Source organism: Notamacropus eugenii, chromosome 1 (assembly GCF_028372415.1).
Source record: "Notamacropus eugenii isolate mMacEug1 chromosome 1, mMacEug1.pri_v2, whole genome shotgun sequence".
NCBI classification, from domain to species: Eukaryota; Metazoa; Chordata; class Mammalia; order Diprotodontia; family Macropodidae; genus Notamacropus; species Notamacropus eugenii.
This window is the reverse complement of record NC_092872.1, coordinates 335,434,121-335,457,762: the sequence shown is the minus strand read 5'-3', so window position 1 is coordinate 335,457,762 and position 23,642 is coordinate 335,434,121. Positions and strand designations below refer to the sequence as shown.

Below are 23,642 nucleotides of genomic sequence, written 5' to 3'. Positions count from 1 at the left end.
AATCTCAAGAGGAATGCTAACTCTCTAGAAATAACATTCAGCGTACAAGGTTTTTTAATAACTTCTATTAGATTCATACTGTGCACTCCCCTCCTCCCTTTTTTGGTCCAAGTTTGTGATTTCATTGATATGGGGAGTTTGATCTATCAAGGCAGATTACTAACTAGTCTGCAAGTAACAAGTCTCAAAGAGCTGTGTGCAGGCTTTGAACTCAGGTCTTCTTTACTCTAAGAATGACCCTAAAGCCACTGAACCAAACCTTCTGCCTCTATGAGTTTCACCACTTTGGGGTTTTGTTTTAAATTACTTTTTGAAGATGCTAAATCTGATTTGGACAGAGACTGCAATGTGCTAGATCCCACACATATACTATAAAGTCTACATCCTCACAAATAGAACACGGTAACATTTCAGTAGCTTGAAACACAGACTGTCTATGTGACCATGTTTCACAAAAGCCAGAGTTTGCTCATGATCAGACTCCTGGGAGGAAGATACTGTGCCCAGTCTGCTAACCAGGACAGCCTTGTACATCACCAAGAGTTTCAGTAACAAAGAGGCTGATTTCTCCCCTGTGAGCAGGAGGGCAGAGGATATCTTCTCCCACTCCTTTCCCTCAGACTGACCCTGGGGCCAGCAGCCAATGGAAGCTGCCAGCTCAAGCATATTTCTATCATCCTCAAAGAAGGATAGAAAAATAGTACAGTGTGGCTAGTGTACCACACTCCCTGGAGAATCCTTGAAAGACAAACATTACTCCTGTACTTCCCATGAAAAGCAATGGAGGGGCAGCTCCAATGAAGATCATTCACCACGGGAGGTGGGCATACACACTTATCTCTCAACAGCCTGACCTTCAACTTGACCTTTAATCAGGTTAAATATGTGCCAGTGTTCAGTGTCTTCTTCTATAAAGTATATTTAATACAAAAGATCTGTAGTTTTATTCATGTAAATAGTTCACCCACTGGCACAGATTGCCACTCTGCCATGCTGTACTGTAAAAAGTTTCAGGAGTTGCTGTGGCCAAAAAAAAATTCATCTAGTTGCCAGCTATCTTGCAGTCAGACTCTCTGAACTTAGGTCTCATCCTCAAATGAAAAGTGTACATCCCATCACTGGGAGAGTCTTCAGTGCCTTATTGTGGAGAAGGGAAGTCAGAGTGACAAAACAGGGAGAGTAGACCCACTGCATCTATCTCACTGTTGGGCTGTTGGGAGGATAAACACTGTAGGGCTGTTGGGAGGATAAAATGCAGTAAGGGATATGAACATGCTTTCAACACTGTCAAGTGTTGTTCAAGTATAAGGTTGTTATTTTTAATAGTGCTATGAAAATTTAATCTGACTGTTAAATTCTTGGTGAATGAGTTCAACTCTGTGCTATCTTTCACTCTCAATTCCTTCATCCCCTTGTTCCACTGACACTCATGACTTGCTGAACCTTAACCCCGGATGGACTCTCAACACCTGTCTCCTTTTCTCCACATGCTGCTTAATGGATCCACTAGGGCGGGCAAGCTTGCAAGGTCTTGGTGTCTTGATGGCAATGCTGTCATCACCTTGGAAGGGGAAAAGTTGGCTGAATGTTCTGGTTGCCTTCAGTAGAAATTTCTAATTCTCAAAGACTTTGGCACCGAAAGGTCTCACTCAACAGATACCTGCACCACTGCGGCGCGTGCTCATGTCTGCCACATATGTCCACTCATTGGTTGCTGGGTTGTATTGTTCCACCGTACTGAGGCACTGGCGGGAAGCCCCATCATAACCTCCAACAGCATACAGCTTTCCTAAGGGACAAATAAAACATGGATGACAATGCTACCACAGAAATAAATGCAATTCAACAAGCATTACTAAGCATCTTCAGAGTATAAGGCATTGTACTTGCACTAAGGATACAATAACAGAATGAAAAAGCAAAATTTCTCAGGGAACTTACAATCTACCAGAAGTCATTAAAGACTGAAGTCGTGGCAGAAAAGACTTTCCTTCTGAAACCTCTACCAAATAAATGTATTCCACTGACAACCAAGTCTTAATTTCTATCCCACCATGCTATCCTTCTTTAAACCATAGCTTAAGATTCTCTTCCTCCAGGAAGCCCATAGGGTTTGATGCAACAATTTTTTTCCAACCTGTCGATGTAATCCCTTTCCCTCTCATAACACTTTTACCCTGTTGTAGTTCAGGATCTCTATCAGTTCCAAGTGTTTCTCTTTCGTCAATTTTAATAGGCTGTGATTTACTTGAGGGGAGGCGTGGCTTAACACTCCCCCTTAGCATGCCAGATACTGGGGATTGGAGGACATTCTCATTTCTGGGAGACAAGCCCACTATCTTGGCTCTTATTGGCTCAGTTAAATCAATGTTCATGGTCCAACAAATACTTTCACCCGAATGAACAAAGCTGAAAGCTGAGCAGGGGCAAATGCATTGACTGACCCAGATCTCAAATTATTAGCACCTAAAACATTCAAATTGCCTCACATTTCTAATCTATTGCTGGAACCATGGGAATTCCCAGATGGCAGATCCAACAAATCTATCAACTTTATTCTCTGAAGTAAATAACTTTATGTGCCTTGACCCCCCCCCCCCCCCCATCTATGCTCTAGTAGAAGAGAATAAGTATTTATATAGCATCACCACGTGCCAGGTATTGTGCAAAGTGCTTCACAAATGTTATTTTATTTGACCCTTGCCACAAACCTAGAAGGTAGGTGCTGTAATGATCCCCATTTTACAGCTGAGGAAAACTGAGGCAGACCGAGGTTAAGTGACTTGCCCAGGTTCATAAGCTAGTAAGTTTCTCAGGTCTTCCTGACTCCAGGCCAAGGACCCTATCCACTGCACCACTTAGCTGGTCTGTGTACTCTATACACTTCCTCAAAAATGGATTATTTCCTTGCTATTGATACCCCTTCTGCTAGTAAGGCTCTTGACTCCTCTGTGCCTTAGCAGATGGTATATGTGAGTTGTTGAGGTTGAAAAAAAAAATCAATCCCTCCATGTCTTTGATGTTCTGAAACATTCTGGGCATGAGGGAAATGGATACACTACTATCTGTGGGTGGCTCAAATCCAAGTAAGCTTCAAATCAACAGTGATTCAGTGATAATGAACAGCAGAGGAAGAGCTACAGGGCTTGTGCTTAAAACCCCAGCTCTGCTCCTTAGCATCTTTGGGTGACTTTGGGTAAGTCACTTCATCTGCAGAGTGATGGGGCTGGACCAGATGACCTCTACGCTCCCTTCCATCTCTAAATCTATGACCCATGGGAAGAGAAAGAGAAAACATGCCCAGTCAGTCTTCTCATTTAAAATATGCCAGGTTGAACTGAAAACAAATAAATTAATTTTAAAAAATAAAATAAAATAAAATATGCCAGGTTGAAAGATACTGTTTTCTTCCACATGCAGGAAGTACCCACAGAGCTCTCCCTCAAATGCAGTGTTTTAAATCACTAGCATCTCTTTGAACTTCATAAACTCCATCCTGACATCAGCTGAAAACATCTCCATGCTGTGACTGCAAAGCTCTACTTGTGTCTGCTTAACCATACTTTGCTATTTTTAACCCCTGGTCTATTGTTGGATATTCTTGGCTAAGTAACAACAGAGTAGGAGGAGGGTGGTAAATAGAAGCTGGTTACCGAAAGAACACTTGCATTGAGCAGAAGAGAGGACCAGGAATACCACATTCTGCTTGCTCCACCAAGAGAGCGAGTCTAAGTCTAATGACTGACCTCATTAGCAGAAACATATTCTTGGCACTGACCAGTTTCATTGCCAGTTATGCCAGTTTTATTTTTGTCAGGATTATAAATTTCTAAAAATTCCCTAAATCCCTAACAAGAGAAATGCAAATTTAAAGGAACTCTGAAGTTTTATTACCTTCTATCCAACAAATTGGCACAGATGATAGAGACAGAAACTATAAATGTTGGAGGAGTTGTGAGAAAACAGGCACATTAATACACTATTAATGGTGGTGTGAATTGTTTCAACCCTTCTGGAAAACATGAAGCTTATAGGATATTAGATCTGGAGACAGAAGAAACTTCAAGGGCCATATTGTCTAACTTCCTTAGTTTCCTTAAGTGATTTGTCCAAGGTCATCTATGTAGCAAGTTGCTGAGATGCATCTATGCCAGAAAAATGACTAAATTGTTTGTTACCTTTGACTCAGTGATCCTGCTACTGAGCACACAACTAATTCCAAGGAGGTCAAAGACATAAAAAAGTTCCATATACACCAAAATGTTTATGATAGAATTTTTTTGTGGTATCAAAAATTAGAAACAGTGTGTCCATCAATTGGGGAAAGGCTAAATAAACTGTGGTATATGAACCTAAGGTGACTATGCTGTGAGAATCAATGTGAGGAATTGAGAGTTACCTAAGAAAAAGAGTATAAACTGGTACACAGAAACATAGGTTGCAATGAAATAATACTTATAATGACCACATTAATATAAATAAAAAGAACACTAAAATATATTAGAAGTTGGGGGTGGGAGGATGATAAAGGGAGGGCACATGGGAGGAGGGGGGTAATTAGAAGTGTGTGTTCATCCTTGGTTGCCAAAGAAGACCATGCCATCAGAGAAATAATGACATGACTTGCACTTGATTTTCTTTTGAGTAAGGGAGGGCTGTGCAGGTCACCAGCCTCACTTCTCCTCCACAGCCATCTGAATCCAGTGACCAGATATTCATCAGGATGACTAGAGATGACCTAGGATGAGGCAATTGGGGTTAAGTGACTTGCCCAAGGTCACACAGCTAGTGAGTGTCAAGTGTCTGAGGTGAGATTTGAACTCAGGTCCTCCTGACTCCTGCACTGCTGCTCTATCCACTGCACCACCTAGCTGCCCCCAATTAGAAGTAAATACTTTTGAGGAAGGACAGGGTCAAAAGAGAGAATAGAATAAATGGGGGACAGAACAGGATGAAGGGAAATATAGTTAGTCTTTCACAACATGACTGTTATGGAAGTCCTTTGTATGACTACACATGTATACTCTGTATCAAATTGCTTGCCTTCCAAATGAGAGTGGGTGGGGAGGGAGGAGGGGAAAGAAGTTGGAACTCAAAGTTTTAAAACAAATGTTAAAAATTGCTTTTATGTGCAACTTGGAAATAAGACATACAGGCAATGGAGTACAGAAATCTATACAGGAAAATGCTCTACAAGAAATAGAGGGTATGGGGATAAGAGAAGGGAGGGTGTGTGACAGAAGGGAGGGCAGACTGGTGGAAGGGGTAATCAGAATGCACAATGTCTTAGGGTGGGTGGAGGGGAGACATGGGGAGAAAATTTGGAACTCAAAATCTTGTGGAAGTGAATGTTGAAAACTAAAACTAAATTAATTAATAAAAAATATATTAGAACTAAGATCAATGCAATAGACAATCTTGATTTGACTGAGAGGACTGATAATTAAATATATCTCCCTCCTCTCACAGAGAGGAGATAGAATCCAGGTGAAGAGTGAGCCTCATACTGCCACATACGACCACTGTGTTGGTCTTATTTCATAAGACCACAGTACAGGAAGAGTCCTAAGAAGCTATTTAGAGCAAACACTTTATTTCCAGATGAGGAAAGGGAAGCCTAATTTATAAGTCATATTGCTCCCAACACCATCCCCCTCCAGGGGATACCTCCTCTATGACTACAGAATAAAGTACAAACTTTTCAATGCGACATCCAAGGCAATCCTTAATACAATTCAAGCAGCCAAAGTCCCACTACTCTAAAATCCAGCCAAACTAGTCATTGTTCCCCAAACACTTCTCCATGTTTTTCTGACTTTCCTCGGGCATATTCTCTCCATATGGAATGACTTCTTCCTGTCCCCCATGAGTTTAACAAAAGACACACTGTGTCTCTTTCATGCTTTGAAAACAGCAATGATATAAATACAGTGTATGTTATTTATAGTAATAGATAGCATATCTTTTTATGTATGATTATAGTCATTTAAGAGAGAAAGTTTATTGCTTAAAGAAATAGAGATCCTAGGGCATAGCACTCTGGGATAACAGTCAAAGTATTGATTCAGACCAATTTACCATATGACTTCATATTTACCATATGAAGCAAGTCACATGGCCCTTCTGGAGTCAGCTTTAACCATAAACATTCCTACCAGGAGGACCCTAGCAGTGAATGGGATGACCATAGGTTTAGATCTGAAAAAAAAAATAAAGAATCATCTAGTCCAACCTGATAATTTGACATATGAAGAAAGTGAATCCTGGAGAAGTGACTTGAACAAGACCACAAAAGTGTAAATGGACTGAGGGTATAAATGAGTCAAAATGTTAATAATAATAATGCAAAAATTAATTATAACATATACTATTAATATAATTAATATTCAAGGTATTACTTGTGTGTGAATGAGAAATCTGGACCTGTGATAAGACAGGTGTAAAGAAATCCAAGTGAGGAAACTCCCTCTGCCAGGACAGATGAGAAGCTGTTCTGCATTGCTGGAACTTGTCTGAGGCCCCAAGAGGTTAAGGTCACCCAGTCTGTAAATTTCAAGTGCACCCTTGAACCCAGAGTCTTCCTGAGTTGAAGACTGGCTCTTTATCCACTACTCTATTCAGCCTCTACTATTGTTTATTTTTTAAAAAATATGAACAAAGTTAACCAAATGAAAATACCTGACCAATGAACTAAAACTCCAGTTTACATTCATCCTCTTCCTTTCACCAGGGAACCATATTATGTTGAACTTATTCTACGTGCCTTGCCTTATCTCTCAAATCAAATCTTAAATTTATTCAGCCTATGTAAGCGAGGTATTAATACAAACTTCAGAACCAGCAGCTTAGATAAAGGTGGAATAAAGAGACTACCCCAAAACCAAATCACTAGCTCATGGATTAACTTGAGGTACTCACATGGTCAAAAGCAAAGGGATTCAATCACCCCTCCCCCCCACCTCTACCATCGTCACTTACCTTCCACAACACCCACTCCCACACTGCTCCTCCTTGTGTTCATAGGTGCCACGAAGAACCACTCATTGGTTTTGTAGCTGTAGGCTTCAACGGATGCAAGACCTGGAAAAAAGAGATAGGAAAGACTTCTCTGTCACCTCAAAGTCATTGACTTCATCAGCCTTCATAAGCCGTGTATCTCTATGTGTATGAACATAACAAAAATAGTGTGTATGTATATGTATGTGTGTGACACACTGTGTGTCTGAGAAAGATGGTGTATGTAGTTTTATTTGTACAGGTAAAAAAAATCTTTGTGAATGAGAGAATATGGGCCTACATATGGCATAATTTCTGTGTGAGTATATGTGATGTGTGTATGAGAGAGAGGAGGTATGTATGAGAGATTATGCCTACCTTTTCTTTGCCCTCATCATGACTTCTAATCCCTCCACGCTTTCCCAGGCTAGGACTTCTGCACTCACTACAGTCTCTTCCATTCCTAATCTCAACCTCTTGGTGAACCAGTTCAACTTTAGAGTATCTTTTAGTCTCAATTCTCTTGCCTGCTTTGTTTTAGAGATACTCCTGACTTGCCAAATCCTAGCCATGAATTACTACTACCATCAACCCCTTTCTCTCCACATGGTCCTGAGTGCAGCTGAAAGAAGTCACAAAATCATGAAGACTAGATTCATTACAAACTCAACTCAAATGGGCCCTCATCGCAGCGAGGCAATCCTATATCTCCCTAATTAACTGACTTTTCTATCTCTCTCACTATTAGCTATTCCAAACCTTATCTTCTCTCCTAAATCCTACTGTACTCTCTACCCCCACCTTAAGCTCCTTCTCCCTTTTTCATCATCTTAGAATCCCTTGACATCATTCCCTATTCTCTTTTCCTTTCCCCCAGTCTGTAATAATGAAGTGCTCCTTCTCTTTGACAAGGCCAATCTATCTACATGTGTCTTTAATCCCATCATCTTCTCCAGCAGATTGTCTGCACTATCACCATTATTCTGTCATCATCAATCTCTCTATCTACCTACTGGTTCCTTCCAAACTGCTTCCAAACGTGTTCATGCCTCCTCCCATACTTAAAAAACTCCTACTGCTTCCATTAACTATCATCCTATATCTCTCCTTCTCTTCTTGACTAAACTCCTTAAGAAAGCCATCTATACTCAACTCCTTCTCCTCTGTCATTTCTAAATTTCTGCAATATGGTTTCTGATCCCATCATTTAACCCAAAACTGCTCTCTCCAAAGTTACCAATGACTTCTTAATTGGCAAATCTAATGGCCTTTTCTCCATACTGATATTTTCCTGAATTCTCTGCAGCATCTGACACTATTGACTATCTCCTAGACACTCTCTCCTCATTGGACTGACACTCTTCTCCCCTGCTTATACTCTGCTCTGTACAACTTCTCCATTTTAGTCTCATTTCCTTGTTCTTTATATCTAATTTGTGTCCACTAGCTATGGATGTTCTCCAAGGTTCTATGCTGGCCCATTTTCTCTTCTTCCTCTTTACTATCTTGCTTCGTAATCTCATCAAATCCTGTGGGTTCAATTGTCATCTTTATGCAGATGATTCCAAGATCTATATTTATAAGCCTAGCCTCTATCCTGAACCCCAAATTTGCACTGCCAGGTGGATTCTGCACTTCTAGAATTGGGAAATCCATAGGCATTCTAAACTCAACATGTCCAAAGCAGAATTCTTTATTATACATCTCCATCACCACCCCAAACAGTCTTCCTAAGGTCCCTATGACTTTTGTGAGCACTTACACTTGCAATTGTGGTGTCATCCTTGACTCCTCAATCTCATTCATTCCACACACCCAATCAATTGCCAAACCTTGCCATTTGTACCTCCAAATCATCTTTCATATTTATCCTTTTCTCACTACTCATATAGCCACCACTCTAGTTCAGTCCCCCATCACCTTGCACCAGGACAATTGCAATAGCATCTTAATGGGTCTCCATGCTTCAAGTCTCCTTGCCTTCCAATCTATCCACCACACAGCTGCCCAAATGATTTTCCTAACGCATAGGTCTGACCATGTCACCACGTTCCCAGTAAGATTCAATGGCTCCTATTCCTATCTCTAGCATGTAGCATATCTGGCAGATAATAAGTAATTAATAAATACTTATTGATTAACTGATTCATAACTCAGCCCTGTCCTAACTTTGTAGTCTTCTTACTCTCACTTACTCCTCAAAGACAGAGGTTTTGTGGTTATTTCTTTTCTTTGTATCTTTTTTAACATAGTATCTAACATGCAGTAATCACTTAATAAAATGCAAGTTTGATTGATTGATTGAGCAAGAGAGAATTTATGGGTCTATGAGGACAAAATCATGTCTGTGATGACAAAAGAAATTATGTGTATGTAAGCATGTATGTAAGACAGAGACAAGAAGTTGAAAAGACACAGAGAGAAGAGGGCAGAGAAAGAGTAAGTGTATGGATGGAGAAGTGGTTATGCTAACAGGCAGCTGACAAGAACTTTGCCAAGGGAAGAGGATGTGAATGTAATCACTATGCTTAAGCAAACTCATAGATGTCTCCTACACTAAAACAGGAAGAGAACAGTTCTAAGAGCCCACCTGTGCTCCCATCAAACCCCCCCACTGCATAGAGGAGGTCATTGAGCACAGCTGCGCCTAGCGTGCTCCGGCGCTCCTGCATGCTGGCAATGGACGTCCACTGGTCCTTCACACCATCATACACATCAACAGTCCGGACACGGAGAGAGCCATTAAATCCCCCCACAGCGTAAACACTTCCAGCCATGAACACCACCCCTGAGGAGCAGGAAAATCAAAGGGTTCAAGTTAGTTCATGTAACAGCAAAGAGAACTAGTCAGCTCTTGATCATACAGTACAAACAACATTAATAAAGCAAAGAGAGGCAACTGGCATAGTGGCCAAAAACAGAAGAGTTCGCCTTGGTGTTAGGAAGAGCTAGGTTCAGGTTCATATCCTAGCTATGTGACCATGGACAAATCATTGAATCAGTGCCTGAAGCAATTCTGAGACTAAGAAGTTACAGATGGGCTGCCCACATGCATCTGTGTCACCATATTGGGAGCTCCCTACAATGATGAAATCAGAGGTTGGGCCCCAAAAAAACCAAATTGCAAGTAGTGCTTGGTTCTGGAGGGATAGAAAGCTCAGATAAGACATCATGATCACCCTCAAGGAGCTTATAGTGTAGTATGAGAATAAGATAATAATACATGTAGCCATAATACACACTATTACATAATAAGTGCATTATTATGGAAGGTCTGATTTTTCCAGAAAAACAGGAAAAGCTTCAGTGGAAGAAGTGATATTTGAGTTGGGCTTTACAGGATGAATAAGATTTCAGCAGGCAAAGAGGAGGTCTTTCCATGTATAAGAATAATCCAGGTAAGGCATACAAGCATGAGAAAAAAGGGTGAAAACTCTTCCCTTCCCCCTCTTCCTACCTTCTCTGTTACTGTGGTGGTCACCACCATCCTCGCAGTCACCTAGACTTGAAGTCCAGATATCATCCTCAACTCTTCACTCTTATCCCCCATAGTCAATCAGTGGTCAAGTGCTATATAATTTCTACCTTCATAATATCTCTCATTTACATCCCTTTCCCTCCTGGAGTCACCCTGGTACAGACCCTTATCATCTCAAACTTGAACTATTTCAATGGTCAGCTGGTTGATTTCTCCATCTCAAATCTATTCCCACTCCAGTCCATCATCCACTCAGCCATCAAACTGATCATCCTAAAACACAGATATGGCCCTATCACTCCCCTTTTCAATAAAATCCAAAGACTCCCTATCATCCCTAGAATCAAATAAAATCTTCTGTTTTACTTTTCAAACTCTTCACAACCTATCTTTCCAGTCTTCTTATACCTAAATACCTCCATATATTCTACATTCCAATAATACTGTCCTCCATGCTATTCCTGGAACAAGACACTCCATCTCCCAACCCTGGGTTTTTTTACACTCTCCTCCTTTAACTTGACCTCCGAACTTCCTTGGCTTCCTTCAAGTCCCCATCAAAATCTCATTTTCTGCAAGAAGGCTTTTCAAGTCCTCCTTAACTCTAAGGCTTTCCCTCTGAGATTACTCATAATTTATCATGTATATACCTTGTATTACATAGTTGTTTGCCTGTTATCTCCCTTGTTCGACTATGAACTTCCTGAGGATAGGGACTATTTTTTCATCTCTTTGTATCCCTAGCACTTGACACAGTGCCTGGTAAATGATAAGAGCTCAATAAATACCTGTTGGTTATTTGACTGATTGAAAGGGAAAGGAGAAATATGACACCAGCAAGGACAGTCCAAAACATCAGATAATCTCAAATCGCATCTATTACTTATATGGTGGTGGGGTTTTTCTTTAAGCGTTACCTTTTTAAACTCTCTGCAGTCATATAAAAATGCTCTAAATCACTATTGATCAGAGAGATGCAAAACAAAACAACTCTGAGGTACCACATCACATCTATCAGATTGGTTAACATGACAAAACAGGAAAATGATAAATGTTGGAGAAGATGTGGAAAAAGTAGAACACTAATGCATTGTTAGTGGAGTTGTGAACTGATCTAACTATTCTGGAGAGCAATTTGGAACTATACCCAAAGGGTTATAAAAATGTGCATCCTGGCAATATCATTTCTAGAGCTATATCCTGAAGAGATCATACAAATGGGAAATGTACAAAATTATTTATGGCAGCTCGTTTTGTGGTGGCAAAGAATTGGAAATTGAGGGTATGCCCATTCATTGGGGAGTGGCTGTACAAAGTTATGGTATATGAATGTAATGGAATACTATTGTGCTATAAGAAGTGATGAGCAGGCAGGCTTCAGAAAAACCTGGAAAGACTTACATGAACTGATGCTGAGTGAAGTGAGCAGAACCAGAAGAACATTGTACATAGTAACAGCAACATTGTGTGATGATCAGCTTAGAGAGACTTAGCTCTTCTCAGCAATGCAATGATCTAAGACAACTCCGAAAGACTCATGATGGAAAATGCTGTTCGCATTCAGAGAAAGAACCATGGAATCTGAATGCAGATCGAGCATACTGTTTTCTCTTTTTATGCTTTGTTTTTCTTCCTCGTGGTTTTGCCCTTTTGTTCTGATTGTTCTTTCACAACATGACTAATATGGAAATATATTTAATATGATTATATATGTATAATCTATATCAGATTGCATGCTGTGTTGGGGACGGAGAGGGGAGAGAAGGGGAAAAATTTAGAGCTCAAAATCTTATAAAAGTGGATGCTGAAAACTAAAAATAAATAAATTTAATAAAAAAAGTTACTTTTTTAGTTTTGTTTTATGAAGGTGAACACTGAAATGGATATCAAATTTTACTCAAGCTAATACCTTCAAGGATCTGTGATTGTTAAGACCAAAATACTTAAACTGATGTCAAGGGGAAGACACGTAATCTGTAATTAAGCATTTCTTTAGAACCTGTGTTGGTTTTGGTAGGTCCTTGCAAAGCTTGCACTCTGATGGCATTTAAGCCTTTGAGAATCCAGGATTGACCTCTACGTCATAATGAGACATCAAAGGACAATGTTTGTGAAGGCTAATACAATATATTCTTATTTTTAAGACTTCCTAACTTTGATTGATATAATGATCATCAATGATTCCAGAGGATCATGTTGAACCAAGCTACTGACAAGAGAGGTGATGGACTCAGGCTATACAATGGGAAATGCATTTTTAGACATGACCAGTCTGGGAATTTGATTTTCTTGACAACGCATATTTATTACACAGATTCTACTTTTTCCACTCCCTCTCCCCAACAATGGTGAAGGCAGGGGGGAAGTGAGAGAAAGAGAAAATAAATGCTTGTGATTAAAAAAAATAAAATTAACTTTTAAAAATTATTTTATTATTGTCCTTTATAATCTTATCATGGGCAGTTAGGTGGTACAGTAGATAGAGAGCTGGACCTGGAGTCAGGAAGACTTGAGTTCGAATCCAGCCTCACACACTTTCTAGCTGTATGACCCTGGGTAAGTCAGAGCTGGAGAAGGAAATGGCAAGCCATTCCAGTCTCTTTGCCCCAGATGGAAAAACCCAAATGGGATCACGAAGATTCAGACACAGCTGTAACAACTGAACAACATCAAATGTCAACATGGCATGAAATATAAACCCCTTAAAGTGTGGGAATTGAGTGAACCACAATGACTCCATCTTTTGACTCAATTCTGGATCTGACTCAATTTTCCATTCAATTATAGGTCTAGTCTAAATTCTGTCTTGTGAGAAAACTTTATTCAGTTATGGGAATTGTGAGAAAACTTTAATTTGAACCTAGTTCTACATGTCTGGAAAGCTGGACCACATCTACCTTGTGTTTAGAGATGCTTAAGTAAGTACCTAGGGTTATGCTGACCAGAAACTCAGTCACATCTGAAGAATGATGCAAGGAGTTTTCTCAAAATTATATATCTCAAGTAATGTATCTTATCTGAACACTGGCTCCATACTGGTCAATGAGTTACTGTTTCCATGTTCTTTGGATTGAATACAGACACTTGGAGGGAATGGGATATCTCTTTCTCCTATTTCAAGGAATTGTACCTGCTCATTCTGCCAGTTTCTAACTCTCAAGATCCCTCTCCCCCTCCCATTTTGGAAAGCCCCTAATTTTTCCTAAATTTAGAAGTCAGATTACCTAATTTTGTATCCTGTTCATTGTTTTCTTTTGCTTAACTGGTCTTATTTGATTAATTACTTATAATACATAAAAATCTATCTCACTCTATTCAGGGTCTTTATTCTGACTGGGGATTTCCTGAGCTATTTATTATGCCTATTTTGCTAATAAATCATATGGTTAGGATTGCAATTCCGCAATTATTATTGACTGTCCACCACAGTGGACAGAGACTGTTAGGCTCTTGTCCTTATATCCTCAGCACCACAAACAGCAAATATCACATAGGAGCACTGAATAAATGTTCTCTGAATGGAATGGAAGAGATTTTCAGTTCCTGAAGGCTAAGAGAGTGGTGTTTAGTTACTTCCTATCAATTTGGAAAAGATTCAAATATGGGCCTGTGATGGACTCTATATTGTCCAAGCCTGAGCTAAATGGAGAGGTATTCATTAATGGAATGGTTCTGGGGTTAAGAATTTTTCAGCTACAATAACTTCACAGTCGTGAGAGGGTTCTAATCTACCCAGAACACAATGTTTGAAATGTGGGAAAAAATATTGAAAATAAACTTAAAGTTCCAGAGCACATAAGATCATAGATGTAGAGTTAAATGGGATCTGTTCAAGGCTTTAGGGATTTTTTTAATTTTTGTCTTTGTATCCCCAGAACCTGGCACATAGTAAGTACTTAAGATGCTTGTTAACTTACTCACCAACTGACACTGTATGTTCTTAATAAATGCTTGTTAAATTACTTTGGATCGGATTTAATCCAATCTTCTTATTTTATATATGAGAAAACTGAAGCACAGAATGACTAAGTGTTTTGCCAAAAGTCACACATTTAGTAAGTGACAGAACTCAAATTCAAAACCAGATCATAGGATCATAAGATGACAGATTTAGTGCTAGAAGACATCTTAGAAACTGTTCGCTCCAAAGGCCTCATTTCCTAAGAAAAACTCAAGAATTTGCTCAACATCACAGCATATTGAGTAGAAGAGACAAGATTCAAACCCAACAACTCTGCTCTGAGTCCAATGTTCTCCCCTCCACACTAGTCAGTCCTTCATGTTACCCACAACTGTCAGGGGAGATCATTTCTCTGAGAAACAAGGGAAATGAGGCTAAGGAAATATTTTAGGAAAAAAAGTATAAAGCAATGGTTATGTCATGCTACAGCTCCTAAAAATCACTTGTCTGACCTGCTCTGCATCTCCTTGAAGGAAGTTCTGCAATCTGATCCCATCTGTCCTCCTCAAAATCATAACATTCAACACTCCGGATAGCTTTGGGGGCTTGGCCACCCACCACAATCATAACCTGAAAAGAGAAAAAGGAAGCATTAAAACAGTCTTCCAGTATATAGTCTGACCCCACCATTTACAGTTGGGAAAACTGAGGTTCAGAGACTGGAAACGGTTTACCCAAGATCACATCACCAGAGTTGGAAAAAGCCAACCACTGCCTCTTTCCTTTCCCTACATTCCATTCAAACATTTTTTTTTTTTACTATGCTAAATATTCTGAATGAGGGAAGTAAGGGCATTTGTCTTCACGGCAGAGACTCCTCCATACTCAGACTAGTTGTGAACTAGTAGGTGGCTAATTTAAAAAAAAAAAAAAGTCTGGCTTAAAAAAAGGGAGCAGTAGATCCAGGAGTTAATAAGGCTGGAAAATAGAGTCTGAGTTGGATAGCTCTACTTTAACTAATGATGATTATTCCTAAGGCTGATTTTCAAATTTTTTAAAATTAGCCATTTTAAATTGGCATTATTCTACTCATCCGCACCCCCCACTAAACTGAAAATAATATAATAAAAAAATAATTTCATATATACATAAGTATGTATATGTGTATGCATGTATATAATGACATATTTGTAAAGCACTTAACACAGTGCCTGGAATATAGTAGGAGCTATTTCAGTACTTATTTCTTTCTCCCTTATATATTTTCACGTCACTTTCTTCCTAACTACTCTATGAAGCAAGCAGTAGAGGTATCATTAATCCCAGTTTACAGATGGAGAAACTAAAGCTTAGGAAGGTGAAATAATTCAGCTACTAAGTACTCCATTTGCAGCATACAGGGAAGAAAGAGGTGTATGTTTATTCTAACTATATGCCTTCTCACTCCTTCCCCACTCACATTTCACATTGGAACACAGCACTCATAGAACATGGCATATTCTTCAGACTTCTGGTGAGGAAACTGAATCATGGAGATAAGAAATGATGCACTCAAAGTCACAAAGGCAGAAATTAGCAGAACTGACAGCTGCAGGGGGACCTTCTTCCTGTAAGACCACTATCCATCCATCATAGCTGTAAGTTCAGATACCATTCTTTTACCATCTATTTGATTTAATGATCATAACTACATTTTTAAAATAGTGCTTTAAGATTTTCAAAGCAATTTACATATGTCTTCTCAGTGATGTATACAACACCTCTGTAAGGTAGGTGCCAGTATTGACCCTTCTGTACAGATGAGGAAAGGTCTCACAGACGATAAACCTCAGAGGCAGAAATTAAACCTAGATTTTACTGACTCTGTGTCCAGCACCATCCACTGTGCTATGCTGCCTCCTTGTCATTCATATATCTTAGCTGCCTGTTTATCGCACATGAATTACCAACGTTCAAAAATATAAACTTAATGCCGAAAGCAAACAGCACTTAATTCAAAACTTTTTTGATAATTCCAAAGGAACTATAGCACTTGTAAAACCTTAGGCTCATCCTCTTGACCAGCTAGATGGTGCCCTGGATAGAGCATGGGACTTAGAATCCTTTCAGGAAGACATGAGTTCAAATTCGGTTTCAATTATGTGACCCTGGATAAGTCATTTAACCTCTGTCTCAGTTTTCTCATATGTAAAATGAGAGTAATAAAAATACCTACCTCAGGGTTATCTTGAAAAAAAATAGGAGATTTATAATATGCTTTGCAAACCTTAGCTATTATTACTATTATTAACATTAACACTGGTAGATTCGAGGATATGATGGTTAGTAGAGAATTACAGAGTGGTAGATAAATCAATGAATCAACAGATATTCACTAAGTACCTTCTAATTACTATAGCCAGCCACTTGGGTGGTTCAAATGCAAAGAATGAAAAAATCCCTACTCTCAAGGACCTCTAACTGGAGAAGAATGAGGAGTCAAAGAAAACAATGAGGTTACAAACTTGGGAGATTGGAAGAATGGTCATTACCTTCAATGGAAACAGGAGAGTTTGAAATATGGGTGGTTTTGAGAAAAAGATAATGGATTTTATTTTGGATATGTTGACTTTGGGGCGTCTCTAGAACATCCAGTTCAATGTGTTTAATAGGCATTCATGATACAGAGCTCAGAAGGGCGATTTGCATAAATCTGTGAGGCACTGGTGTAGAGTTGATAACTAAATTCATGGGTGCTGATGAGGTGACCAAGAGAGAATAGAGAGAGATGAGCTCCCAGGACAGAGGCCTGACAAAATCCCACAATAAGGAGATATGATCAGGAGGATGAGACAGCAGAGGATGCTGAGAGATAGTAGTTGAGAGGAGACAGAGGAGAGAGGATACAGGAAGCAGCCAACAGCTTTAACTGCAATAAAGAGGTCAAGAAGGATGAGAAGAAAAAAAAAGCCCATCAGATTTGGTAATTAAGAAATCATTGAGGTCACATAACCAAAAAGACTGAAGACTAGACATTTTCTCCATCTCATATTTACTCTAAAAAAAAAATTCCCCAAAGAGAAATTTTGTGTCAGAAGTAATTATAGTTGAATCCACAGATCTAGAAGCAAGATCCAACAAGGTAACTAATCCTTAAAGGACTCACTCAGAACCCTTCCCCCAAAAGTTGCCATGCTCAGGCAGGGCACATACAAACTAACCCATGGAATTTTGGTTTAAAATCCACTCAAGTACTTCTCTCTTGCTTCCAGTGTATCCTGACAAGACATTTCCTCCACCGCATTGCAATAAGCAACAGTCATGAGTCTCTGCCCAGACACATAAGAAGGATAGAGGGGATGAGAGTAAGAAATCAGGTCTCCTTCTGCCTGAGGGAGCCCCTAGGTCAAGAAACTGTAATATGAGGCTGCAGAGATTCTACCTAGAACATACAAGCTGTCCTCCCCCAAGCCTGCAAAAGGTTGGAGATGCTGAATCAACTCTAAAAAACTGATAGAACTGGGGCATGGGAGCATGAAAGAAAGGAGACTGAAATTCAAATGGGACCAGCTACTTAGGACAGAGACCAAGGTTGGTAAAAAGTAAGTATTCTAAGGGGGAGGAGGTTGAGACAGATGTCCAGTTCAAGGATATATTCACCATCAAAGGATGAGTTCGAAAGTGGGTAACAGAGGAATACTATGAAGATTAAAAACCAACAAAAATTTCATGAATTTAATTCAATTAAAAACTCAGAACACAACCAAATATGAATAGAGAAGATGCTAAAATTAAAACATAGGATGAGTACAAAAAATTTTAAAAGAATACAAACATCTCCAAAGAAATATTACAAGACAAAAGAAAATGAACCAACATCTGATGAACCATAACATGATGTTCCAAAATGATTTAAAAGTGAAATGCAAGTGTTACTAGAAGTTAGGAAAAAATAAAAGTCAGAATTGCTAACTTCATAGGAGAAATAATTAGCTTAATTGAACACTGATAGACATAATCCACATAAACAAAAGTTCTTTAGTAGGTCCTCAATAATTTTTAAGAATGAAAAGGAGTCTTGTGACCAAAAAATTTGAGAACTATTGTTTAAAGGAACCATAGACAATGATCCAATATAAATTTTTAATTTATATATTCCAAACAGTATAACATTTAAATTCAAAAAGGAAAAATTAACTGAATTGTAAAAATAGATAGTAACATGATAAAGGTAGGAAAAATTATAGTAAATATACAGAAATAGTATTGTAAATATACAAAAATAGTAAAGAAAAACTATAAAACTGAACAAACAGCTGAAAAATTAAAAATGACCTTGGAATCTTCTGAATGGTACCACAAAAGAATATACATACACATTTCTCAAAACCATTTTTTCTCATTAGAACCATACTTCTGAGAGCCATTTATCATGACACTTTTATGAAAACTGATCATATATTAGGTCATAGAATAACTGCAAAAATAAAAAAGGGAAAAAATATTAAACACACCCTTTACAGATCACAAGTCAATAAAAACAGTAATCAGTTAAAAGAGCACAAACAAAAGATGCAGACCTAAATAGAGAGTTAATAACAGAACCCTTAATAATGAGTAGGTTAAAGAAAAAAATCAAAAAAGAAAAACTAATAGTTACATGAAAGACAATGATGAAACAACATACCAAAATTTCTGGTATGTAGTCCTCAGAGTAAAAAGTATATCTCTAAAAATATACATTAACTAATTATAGAAAAAAAGGATTAATGAACTGAATATATATTTTAAAAATCAAACCTACCAAACCCTAAAAGCGCAAAATAGTAAATCTTGAAAATAAGAAAAAAATAGATAAATTGAAAACCAAAAAAGATTTTAGACCTGAAAAATAAAACCAGGTTCTTTGAAAGACCTAACAAAATTGGTAAACCTTTGAACAATCTGATTAAAAAAGAAAAGGGCATAAGGATCAGATCAACAAAACAGAAAGTAAAACAAGGCAAAGTCACACCAAAAACAAAAAAAATCAAAAGAAATAAAAATAATTGTCCAAACCAACTAGGCATAGTCGTATGCCAACAAAACTGAGAACACAAAAATAAATCAAGGACTTTCTTTAAAAATATATTCAAACTAATAGTACACCACGCTATCATCTGAAATAATCCAAGGTGAATTTGGGAGAGTTCAGGTAATTTCTTGCTTACTTTATCATCTTGGCTCCGGGAAGTTCCACCAAAATTTTAAAGAACAAGTAATACCTACGCTACACAAATTACCTTAAAAAATTAATAAAGGAAGTAATCTACAACACTCTTTTTTGAGACAAATATAATGTCAGGGAAGAATAAAGAAAAAGAACTATAGTGGATATTGATTCAAAAATTTTAAATAAAATTCTAGTAAAAAGACAAGAGCAATTTATCAAAGAAATAATTTATCATGACCAAGTTGGATCTTTACAGGAGATGTACGGATAGTTTAATATTTAAAAGAAATCAACAAAATTAATCATTTCAAAAACAAAAATATCCCAAACTACATGCATATCTCGAAAGATGCAGGAAAGGCTTTTGGCGAAGTCCAACATTCCTTTATGCTTTAAGAAAAACAACTTCCAAAATACAGACATTTTAAAATATGACTTTTTTAAATAAAAAAGATAGCACAGAAAGTAATCATTCTTGATTTACTCCTATATTTATTGTGAAAGTTTCAACTGTATCCCCATTGCATAATAATACTTGTTTTGGGTTTTAGATCTAAACCCAAAGTTTTTTAAAAGTTATCGTATTGAAAGCATAATATCTTTGTGCACCCAGTCAGGGCAGTTTAGTGAATTTTCTCCAGCTCTGTGCAGTAGTACTTGAGTAGAAGTGAAGACAGTGGATGGTAGGAGTAATTGCTCCCAAGTATTAGGAGACCATGATCAGAAACAGGATAAGGAGCAAAAGACTGACAAGAAAACAGTGTAGAATTAAATTGGTTTACTAAGAAGTAAAGATGAAAAAAATAGGATAGTGTATTAAATACAGAGATGATGGCATTGAAAAGAACTGAGGGGTCAAGCACTGGATGTAATGATAACGATGCCTCTATAAACAAGGTCTCCACTCACTAAAAATTGCTGGGAAAACTAGAAAGCATTCTGGCAGAAATTCATCTTACTCCAAGAACTTACACCATGTACCACAATACACTCAAAATGGATACATGAAATGAATATTAAAAATCATACTATGAAAAATTAGAAGAGAAATAGACCACATCACAGGTGTGGATAGGGGGATGAATTCTTAGCTAGATAAGAGATAGAGGCAATTACAAAAGATACAATAGATAATTTTGATTACATAAAATTTAAAATAAGCTATTGCATAAATAAGATTAACACATTTTGGGAAAACCCCTTTACAACCAATTTCTTAGATAAAGGTATTCATGATATATAGACAACCGAAATATATAAGACCAAAACTATTTCTTAATCAAAAACTGGTACAAGATATAAACAGTAATCAAAAGAACATTTCAAACTATTAATAACCTCACAAAACATGAAAAAAAATTCTAAATCAATATGAAGACAAATATAAATGAAAACAACTCAGGTTTCACCTTTCACCCAACAAAGTGACTGGTGAGTTGGAGTGGAAAAGGATTGTCAGAGTGGTACAGGACTGAGGTTTGGGATGACAAGAATGTCCATAGGACAAACAGGTGAGGGATTTTAGAGTAGATAATAGCATGGAATGAAACTGGTTAATTATAGGGAAGCAAAAGCCAGGATAATGATCTGGAAAAAGATACTGAATGGTAGAAGGATTGAAAGTATTGATAAGGTAAGGCAGAGGAAGTGATAGAATGATAAGAAGTTATGAAAAGATAAACAAAAGAGTTTTTGATTTGGAACACTCATGGAAAGGAAACTAGTGAGCCAGTTACTTAACTCCTTCAGAAAGGAATGGGAATGACCCACAGGCCAGAACACAACAGTCACCGTGATCTGAAGACAGTGTGTGTTCATTCTTCATTGGTGAAGAAGACCATGCCATCAGAAAAATGACGACATGACTTGCACTTGACTTTGTTTAGAGTGAGGGAGGGCTGTGCAGGTCACCAGCCTCACTTCTCTTCCAGAGCCATCTGAATAGAGTGGAACTTAAAAGGAGCAGAGGTTGCTGAGCGATGGTGGCAAGTAGGAGTAGGGAGGCAAGGAGTATTCAATTCCCCAACCAGGACCAGTGTGCCAAGGGTGGAACTGAAAGTATGGGAAAGGACAGGAAGGATGCAGGGTCAGGTAAGCCAGGTCTCAATGAGAGCAAGTACATGGAAAAAGTATGAGAGAAAAGAGGTCCAGAAGGAAGGCAAGTTGGTTCTTTATGAAAGAGAAATTTCAGAAGGCACAGCACAAGTGGTGGGCAGGATTAGAGTAGGTCACAAGTAGGGAAGAGATAAGGAGGATGGGGATAAGATTGACAGGTTAGGGTGGATGCTAGTGTGCTTCTAGATGTCTAGTGATTAATATGAGGATAGGTGGTGAGATAGTTACTGTTCCTAGCCCATGGAAAATATTTTTTGCTCTAAGAAGGCAAATGTGTACTAATAGAAATTAGCGAGTTTTTTAGGAAAGACAATCAGACTCCATAGAGAAAGTAATTTCAGAGCAAGCTCTAAGCATTAAAAAAATATGCTATCCTAGCTATTATGAGGATCAAATGAGATAAAAATGAAGTATTTTATAAATCTCAAAGCAACACAGAAATGTCAATTATTATTAATTCTGTTAGTGCTATTATTATCCTGTTCTCATCCTTTTTGATAGAATTAAAATAGAAATGTTCTTGGGACAATTCACTCTCCTACTATTATTCCTTTATGTTTAATGTTTTGTGGGCTATTCAACAGCCTTTATGTTGTTGGATTAAAATATCAGGATGTAACCTCATCCTCTATACATATAATATAATGCTGACTATACCATCAATAAGGTAGGCATAATGAATTATTTTCCCAAGGGTGGTAATGGCCTTCTACTGGCCATACTCTCTCTTGTAACCAAGGTCATTTTGGGAAATGGCTAATCAGAATAAAGGGACACAGTAATATGTATGTACAGTATATGTGTATATACTGTATATGTCCATGGAACAGAGCCAACCTAAATGGCTTATACGTGTACTGAGGCCAAAATCATGGCCCAGCAGACATCCATCCCTTCAGAATTGTCACCAGAGAGGGAAACAGGTTAATAATAATAGAATATTATTATTATTAATAGAATAATAATAGAAATAATCATAGTAATAGCTAAAAAAATTATATAGTGCTTACTATATGTCAGGCAGTATGTTAAGAACTTTACAATTATCTCATTTGATCCTCACAACAACCCTGGGAGGTAGGTGCTATTATTATCCCCATCTTATAAACTGAGGCAAACAGAGGTTAAGTGACTTTCCCAAGGTCACACAGCTAGTAAGTGTCTAAGGCTGATCTGAACTCATGTTTTCCTGATTCCAGGTCTGGTTATCTATCCATTGATTTAATCTACTTCCTTGGATAGGACTATTATTCTTCACTGTGACTGAAGGCATTTCAGTGTAATGGAAAAAAAATACTAGACTTGTAATCAGGAAAACTGTCATATATCAGGAACTCCACAGACTAGCAGTATGACTGTAGACAACTCATCATACCCCTCTGAACCTCAATTTCTTCACCTGCAAAATGGAGGTGATAATACGCTACCAACCTTACAAGATTATGTGGAAAATGCCCTATGTAAACCTTAAAGAGTTCTCTCTTCTCTCTGTATATGTGTGTGTATGTGTAAGTAATTTTGTTGGTAAAATTCCTGCCCCTTCCCAAAGTAGCAATGTAGCCTGTGGTCAACAACCACACAGAGATGCAGGGATAGAGGGACATATGGGACCTTTTCCCAATAAGAAGTCAAAAACCATCAAGGACTTATGCCCTCAAACCTTCTGCCTGATGGCTTGACCTCCTGGTGTTATGTCCAACTCAAGGAGAAGTCATCTCACCCTGCCTACAGCCTTCACCTGAAAACCCTTCTACAAAGAAGGACCAGAGACTCTCAAGTACTTCGAATCCAAAACTGTCATTTAATGTCTTTAATGTCATTTGAAGGATGAAATGATGAAAAGATATGCTAAATTAACCTCTGGTTTCAGTAAATTTTCAAAGGCTCCATTTTCATTTTCCCAGAACATCATTTTCCCTGTTGCCATCTGCAGTGTGGGGTGATGTAGGAGTATTCCCTCT

At 38.1% G+C, this 23,642-nt stretch overlaps 1 protein-coding gene across 8 annotated transcripts in view; it reads right to left on the bottom strand.

Moving 5' to 3' along the window:
• Nucleotides 1–23,642, bottom strand: part of KLHL3 (kelch like family member 3) — a 256,443-nt gene that overhangs the window by 29,969 nt on the left and 202,832 nt on the right. For 7 of the 8 annotated variants that reach the window (XR_011971826.1, XR_011971827.1, XM_072629840.1 and 4 more), the window contains 4 exons: nt 14,888–15,005; nt 9,587–9,784; nt 6,979–7,080; nt 1,661–1,789 (listed from right to left, as the gene is read on the bottom strand). Coding sequence is in view for 6 of the 8 variants with exons in the window: in XM_072629840.1 (XP_072485941.1) it covers nt 1,661–1,789; nt 6,979–7,080; nt 9,587–9,784; nt 14,888–15,005 (547 nt within the window). In the remaining 2 variants the exon portion in view is untranslated. The remainder of the gene's footprint in view (nt 1–1,660; nt 1,790–6,978; nt 7,081–9,586; nt 9,785–14,887; nt 15,006–23,642) is intronic. The other variant, XM_072629837.1, reaches the window with a different exon arrangement.